The sequence below is a fragment of the Microtus ochrogaster genome, chromosome 6, assembly GCF_000317375.1.
Source record: "Microtus ochrogaster isolate Prairie Vole_2 chromosome 6, MicOch1.0, whole genome shotgun sequence".
NCBI lineage: Eukaryota > Metazoa > Chordata > Mammalia > Rodentia > Cricetidae > Microtus > Microtus ochrogaster.
The window spans coordinates 58,220,695-58,228,759 of record NC_022013.1 but is presented as its reverse complement, the minus strand read 5'-3'; the positions used below and the strand labels follow the sequence as shown (position 1 = coordinate 58,228,759).

At 46.3% G+C, this 8,065-nt stretch overlaps 1 protein-coding gene across 1 annotated transcript in view; it reads left to right on the top strand.

Annotated features, from left to right (window-relative positions):
* The window catches only part of Mmrn2 (multimerin 2), a 21,517-nt gene extending 19,375 nt beyond the window's left edge, over positions 1-2,142 (top strand). Inside the window, exon 7 of the mRNA XM_005348611.3 lies at positions 475-2,142. Within this exon, the coding sequence (XP_005348668.1) occupies positions 475-857 (383 nt within the window). The 3' untranslated portion in view covers positions 858-2,142. The remainder of the gene's footprint in view (positions 1-474) is intronic.
* The last annotated feature ends 5,923 nt before the right edge of the window (positions 2,143-8,065 follow it).

Genomic DNA, 8,065 nt, shown 5'->3' with positions numbered 1-8,065 from the left:
AGATACGGACTATCATGTTAGAATTACAGGTGTGGACTCTCTTCCACAGATATCTCAAGATTCCCAGCAGGTATGTACTAGGGGTATGACTTAGTAACAGAGCACTTGTCTGGCATGTGTGAGGTCCTGTGTTCCATCCCTGGCCTGATTTGGAACACAGGAAGGATCCTTGGCAGGTAGCAAACACCTGGGCGTTGGATGCCCCGGTTTCTAGCACAGCCCACCAAGGTGTGAGCCTTGGGTAGCCAAAGATCCTCTCTAGATAGATGAAAGGGTGGGATCAAAGGAGAAAGTGCTTTTTTTAATCAGCCGGTCTCCCCTTCTCCCCGACTCTGAAATCACATTGTCTGAGACAGACACCTTCAGGAATGTTGAAGGTGTCTAGAGATAGTGTCCTGCCTGTAGTGCGATTAAGGTGAAGAAGGCAGAGTTTGCGAGGGAACGGATAACTCACTGAGTGTTTTCCTTTCTCAGGCTCCCCTGTGGCCTTCTATGCCACTTCTTCAGAGGCAGCAACCGCCCTGCAGATGGTGAAGTTTAGCACCACTTCCATCAATGTGGGCAGCAGCTACTTCCCCGAACACGGATACTTCCGAGCCCCGCAACGTGGTGTCTACTTGTTTGCAGTGAGCATTACGTTTGGCCCAGGCCCAGGCACGGGGCAGCTGGTGTTTGAAGGTCATCACCGGGTTCCAGTCTACAGCACAGAACAGAGGGGTGGGAGCACTGCTACTACTTTTGCTATGTCAGAGATGCAGAAGGGCGAGAGGGTGTGGTTTGAGTTGATCCAAGGGTCAATAACAAAGGGGAGCCAACCACACACTGCATTTGGGGGCTTCCTGGTGTTCAAGACCTGAACCCTGGGTTCAGCTCGCTTGCATCAGACATGGTAAACTCGCCTGCTGTCCGTAGACTGGAGAACACGTAGTGGTCTAGCTCTTCCCTGGGTACCCGCAAAGGTCCTGCCGTAGGCAGCATGTATCTTCTTTTGGACACACAGGCTGGGGGAGGCCAAGAATGCTGCTCCCTGGACTATACCTGGAGCGGAGCTGGGCTTCTCACGCCTTCCCCCAATGGCATGGCTTATCTTGGCTCTAAGCCATTCCCTCAATTCCGCAACTTTGTTTTGTTGGTATTTTCCTCCTTGTGTGGTTGGAAATTTCTGTACAATATTTAAATCTTTTCCTCTTCCCTATGTCAGAAAGTCATTGTTTCACAGAAAGAATGTTTACAGGGAAGGTGACAGGCCAGGCGTAGCTCATTGTGTTTGGCCCTGGATTCTTTTTCTAATACCTCAAAAAAACTTGAAGGAAAAAAAGGATTTTTTTTTTTTTCCTTTCTGAAATTGGAAACAAGTCTCCAATGACTACAGGAAAGCTAGTTAAAACCAGCCTTTCTGGTTGCGGAAGGGAGCTAATGGTTGCTTCAACCAACTGTGGGAAATGAAATTAGTTATCTCTTGGCTGGGAATGCAGCTTGACCTGGATTCAGTCCCCAGCACTCTATAAAACAGGCATGGTGGTTACACACCTGTGATTTCAGCACATGGAGGAGGCAGGAGCATCAGAAGCTCAGGGCCATCCTCACATTTGTGACAGTTCAAGGCTAGCTTGGGGTAGAAGTGACCCTGTCTCAAAACAACAAAAGGAGTAAGGAGTTAAATTTTGTTGTTGTTGTTGTTGTTTTTGGTTTTTCGAGACAGGGTTTCTCTGTAGCTTTGGTGCATGTCCCGGAACTAGCTCTTGTAGATCTGCCTGCCTCTGCCTCCCAGAGTGCTGGGATTAAAGGCGTGGGCTGTTTTTGTTTTTTGACACAACGTTTCTCTGTAGCTTTGGAGCCTGGCCTGGAACTTGTTAGGTAGACCAGGCTGGCCTCGAACTCACAGAGCCACCTGTGCCACCACCACCCGGCTTTTTTTAAGTCACCCTTTGTCTTTTATTTGTGTATTTAATTTTAATTTCATGTCTTTTCCTCCCTGCTTCACTCAGTGTAGAGGCCAAGAGACATCAACCAAGGATAACACTTGGTATGGCCTTTGCCCCTTTCATCCTCCCACTGTCCACAGCCTCCCCAGCATCTCTAAGGGGGAAGGAGGGAAACCAACCTCCCCTGGTAACGGACCAATTTTGTAATAAAGTGATGCCCTCCAAAGCGTACTGCCTGCTTACTGCTGGAAAGGGAAACATTTGGTGAAGCACTTGGGGGTACAGGACAAAATGAAACGAGGGCGACCCTGTCTCGTCATTCTAGGTATACTTGACTATTTCACACCCAGTTTATTCTTCATCTGTCTAGAGGCCTCCTCACCTCACACTCCATGTGACAGTCATTGGACAGGACAGCACAGAATGGCAGTGTTTTCTGCAGCACCCATATGTGGCTTACATACAATAGGCTCAAGAGAGTAGCCACACAGCCATAACAGAATAAAGCAGGCTTTCGGTAGAGCTCAGTTGATTCTGAACATCCTCTCTCCGCATTAATGGGATTTGACTTGGTAACGGGGTTGCCAGCTCTTCTCGTTGCTTGCCGGCATCAATTCAAATAATTGACCCTCAGAATTAACTTACTGCTAAGCTTTGTGCTCAGGTATCAGTGTTAGATGAACAGTAATTCACGCTACTCTGTTGCTGATGGTTTGACCGTGGGCTAAACCACAATTCTAAACACGAACCTATCTGTCTCAAGATGGTTACGCTAACTCTCATCTAGGGTTCCCAAACTCTGTGATCTTGGCCGCATCTCTGAATCTCACCCCCTCAGTGCAGCTCTCAGCTGCACTATTAGGACTATTCCTAAGCCAGGGCATGTGTAGCTGGGCCTGGGGTGCCATGTGTGTGGCAGGTCACCCTTGTGCTCAGCAGACCTGGCAGTCTGGGCCCCATGTTGCTGTCACTGGCCAGTCCCTTTGGAGGGCTAAATTGGGATATTAAGGCAATGCAGTCTCAGCTCTGAAGACTTCCATTCCAAGTTCTGGCATATGATACCCAGTGTGAATCAGTCCCCCTCCCGAAGGGAACAGATAAAAACGCAGTGGGTCATCCTCCACCACCCCTGGAGGAGGCAGCTGCTAGGGTGAGGAGAAATGGTTCTCTTCAGCACGGGTGCTTACTATGCACTGAAACATAGATTACACTGGACAAAGCCTTCACATCAAGTTTAACCCATATTTTCTGTTTAGACAGTTCTATGATTAGGACCCCAAGTCAGAAAGAATGTTATGTATGTGTGAATACAAACACACTTGTGTAAGTGGGTGTGATGTATGTGTGCATGTGGGTGTGTACATGTGTGTGCATGCTCATAGAGGCCAGAGGTTGACACTGGGTATTCTTAGTCACTCCATACTTTTTCTTTTTTGATTTTTTGAGACAAAGTTTCTCTGGCTGTCCTGGAACTCACTCTTCAGACCAGGCTAGCCTCGAACTCAGAGATCCCCTTGTCTCAGCCTCCCTAAGTGCTGGGATTAAAGGTGTGGTCCACCATGGCCTGGCTGTACCTTAATTTTTGAGGCGGGGTCTCTAACTGAACCTGGAGATCGTTAGTTTGGCTAGGCCGCCTGGCCAATGAACTCCTCCTGCCTGTGTCCCCACCCCGGGGGCCAGGATCACAGATACACAATGTACCCAGCCTTTTACATAGGTGCCCGGGGGAGCCAAATCTAGGTCCTCATGCTTGCAAGGCAGGCACTTTACCAATTGGGCCACCTTCCCAGCACCAGGTCAGTAAGAACTACAATTTTTTTTTTTTTTTTGACAGAGTCTCATCTGTTTGAGATAGCTGCTGCTGGGTGGGAACTTTCCCAGTGCTCTGCAGGGAGACACGGGACTGACTCGGCAGCTTAAAGCCCCTGAAATAGCTATGAAAAAGCACCAGAGCTGCACCAAGATGGCTTAGTGATTCTTTGAAGATAGCAACATGGAATCCTAACCCCAAATATTAGCATTGCTAGAGAGCCTCAAGCTTAAACTGCCCCAAATACTTGGGAGTTCTGGAGCAGAACTATGCAGCCAGCCCTAAGCCCAATACTGGACAGCTGCTGACCCTCTGGAGGCAAAGAGCTGAACCACAGACGACCTTATATAGTCTTGGCTAGATACACAACACCTTTTACTTGAGGATACAGTCTAAGAGGTGTTCAGAAGTGTGTGGCATCCTAGGAGACCCCTTGGTTAGCATGCACGAGACTCTGGGTGATGAGAGTGGCATTATTAAAGGCTCCCTCTTCTATTTTATGACTCATCTGTCAAAAGCATGAAAGCTCTTCGCCTGGCTTTAGCCTGAATTTTCCATCCTTGATCAGGAAAACTCCAGTGACAGAATTCTCTGGAATTCTGGTTTAAAACAAAAAGGTGTGGGGGAAAGCCAGAACCATTTGGAGAGACAAGATGAGGATTGTTTTTGATTTTTTTTTTTTTCTAACTGGTCCTGTCCCATCACCTGCCCTTACTGGGAAGCTGAGGCACTCAGGGAGATGAGGACAGGTTAATGCAATGATGAACAACTCTACCCCTTGCCAAACATCTGTGGAAAAGTACAGTCGTGCACAAGACCCCAAACTTCACAAACTGAAGATCTGGGAACATGAAACATCTTTAGAAACAACGAGGGAAGTTGTTTTTTCTAAAAATCTGTGTTGCCTCCTCATATGTGGCAGGCAAGTGTTCTATCACTAAATCCCATCAGGAGCCCGGGAAAGTGAAAACATAAACCAGGCTCATTGCCATTCAGGGCTTAATTCTGAATCCATCCAACCCTGATGAAACGGCTGGCACTATGCTAGGGGCTTAGAACCTCCAATGTATCAAGCAGGAAGTGTTCAAAATAGGAAAGGCATGTGTCAAGTAGACACGTGTGAGTCCATCTGAGCATAAAAGCACAATGGCCCAATGGAATATAACCCAATAAACAGGAGCCTAGGAGTCCGTACTGAAAAGCTATAAGGAAAGTGCTTCCTCACGCCACAATGTCAATGGAAACCGAATAGAATAATAATGGCACCAGAAAATCACCTTGCAGCCAGGTGGTGGCACTGCATACATTTAATCCCAGTACTTGGGAGGCAGAGGCAGGCATTTCTCTTTGAGTTCGAGGCCAGCCTGGTCTACAGAGTGAGTTCCAGAACAGGCTCCAAAGCTACAGAGAAACCCTGTCTTGGAATACAAAATAAAACAAAACAACAAAAAAAGAGAAAGAGCCGGGCAGTGGTGGCGCACACCTTTATTCCCAGCACTCGGGAGGCAGAGGCAGGCGGATCTTTGTGAGCCAGTCAGGTCTACAAGAGCTAGTTCAAGGACAGGCTCCAAAGCTACAGAGAAACCCTGTCTTGAAAAACCTAATAAATAAATAAATAATTAAAAAAAAAAAAGAAAAGCAACTACCTATACACAAGTACTATGTAGTCCAAAGCATCCCCCTTAATACACTCAATACAAACAGAAGGGCAACTTTACAGAAACAAGCTATCATGATGTTCTGTTAGTTTTATGTTAACTTGACACAAGTTAGCCAAATGAGAAGAGGGACTCTCAATTGGGAACATGCCTAAAAATTGCCTATAGGCAAGTCTGTGGTGATCTTCTAGGAGGGCCCAACTCACTGGAGGCAATGCCACCCCGGGAAATGTGGTCCTGGATAGTATTAAAACAAACAACAGGCTGAACAAGCCATGAGGAGCAAGCCAGCAAGCTGTACTTCTCCATGATCTCTGCTTCAGTTCCTGCCTCCAGGCTCGTGCTGACTTCTTTCAGTGATGGGCTGTGATACAAGTGTAAGCTAAATAAACTCCTTCTTCCCCAAGTTACTTTTGATCTCAATACTTCATCACAGCCAAAACCCTGATCCACACAGGAAACAAGTGGCTGGCACTGACGTTAATGATGCACTGACGTTAATGACGTGCTGACGCCAGAGAATCTCGCTGGGATGCACGGGTCGTGCAGATGTACCAACATTCAGGAGACAGAGCACAGGGGCTACCAAACTCAAAATCAGTTTGAAAACACAGAGCAAGATCAGGTCTACCTCCCTAAAAAAAATACTACATGTTTTATCTAGTAGAAGTACAGGAGACCCAAGGACTGAACACATTATACTATCCAGAGCATAGCATGAGGACTTTATGAGAACTGGCAGAATCTGAACGAAGCCTGCAGGTTATGGTATTACTGACTGTTGTGACGGTGTCAGGTCAACTTTCCTGATGTTGACCACTGCACAGAATTGGTTAACAAAATATTCCTGGAGACTTTAGAGGGCGCAAGTTCATTAACTTCTTTCAAACAGCTCTGAGAAAGCACAAGCAGGCTGTTGATTTCCCAACCCCATACAGCAGTTATGCAAAGTGCTAAATTAAGGAGACTGCATGGAGTAAATGGGATTCCTGATAGTATCTTTGCAAGTTTCTGCAGATGGAGATTTAAAATTGTTAAATCTAGCAGTTGAAAGCCACAGAGAAACCCTGTCTCGAAAAACAAAAAAAAACAAAAACAAACAAAAAAAAAAATCTAGCAGTAGAAAGAAAAAAATCAGTAAATTGGTTAAAACCAGAGGGTAGGATGGAACATACAACAAATAATCCACTTACATCCATACATGTGGAAGACGTATTTCTCTTAGGCATCCTAGTTGGCTCTGCGGTGCACACTTTTCGTTCTAGGTACTTGTAAAGCTGAGGACCTCAGCTTGAGGCCAGGCCAGGCACCACAGAGACCCCATTTCAAATGACAAAATAAAAGGGAGGTGCTGGGGAGATGGCAACTGTAAAGACAAGTACAGCCTTTGCGGAGGACACACTGCAGCTCACTACCTGTAAGTTCCAGTTCCAAAGGACCTATCACCTAGACTTTCTGAACACACACACAGAGAAAAAATCTTAAAAAATTATTTGCCTGCATATATGTCTGTATAGCACAAGTGTGCAGTGCTACAGAGGTCAGAAGAGTAGGGTGTGGGATCCCAGGAAGCGGTTACAGATGGTTGAGTGACTATGTGTCTGCTGCTTAGAGTTTATGGTCCTCACTGGCCCGAAGCTCACTAGAGAAGGGGTGCTGGCCAGTGAGCCTTGAGTATCTGTCTTTTGCCACGTCAGGCCCCACACTACCATGTCTGAGTTTTCACACAGGCTCTGGGGATTGAACTCTGGTTCCCATGTTTCTGTGACAAGCACTTTATGAATGAGCTATCTCCTAGCTGGTTTTGAGTCTGTGGAACCTTGTGACTGTGACCAACCTAACAGAAGTGGTTCTGAAGGCAGACCCTGAATGGGTCATCAGATTCTAGTTTGATCTCAGTTCTTTTGCTTCCAGATCCACCACTAAGAGGCTGTCATAGGTTCTACTCCCATGGATCAAGTCCAGCTGCCATGCCTACTATGTCACAATGGACTGACAGTCTCTCAAACTGAGGCAATACAAGTTTCTCTTAAGCAGACTCTATTCTGAATTGTCAATTTCACAATAAGAGTAGTTAATGCACTGTTTTATGATGACATGAGATGGGGGCTCCAGCAGGGAACACGCTGGGCTGTCTCTAAGCATGCGGTTGAATAACTAAACCAGTTGACTCTTTTAAGACGGAAACATGTCTAGCTCCCTAAATTTAAGCAGAAGGTGCAAGTGGCAACTTACTGCCAACAGTACATGACAGGTGGCAAGCCTCAATGTAGGCGGGAAATAAGGCACTGTGGGGTAAAGGAAAGCCAACCAATGGGCTCCTTCTCACGGCAGCAGGACACTGTGGACACTTGAAGGTGCCTCATCAAATGCAAGGAAGAGCCTTGAAGAACACAGTGCAAATGATAGGACAGCACAGAGAGCCTTAACTTTCCCTCACTGCAAATGAAATTCTAAATACCTACCTGTATTCAGGGCCTGACAAAACGGAGTTTATATGCAACGGTGCTTAATACCTGTTTTTCTGTGAGGGGGCTGAAGATGCACCTCAGGCAGGGTTAGAGTATACAGAGTTTGAGGCTAGCCTAGGCTACAAGCAAGACACAGTTTTACCCTTTCTTTGAACACAAAAACACAAACAATAAAAAAATAACTGAAATAATAAAAGAGCA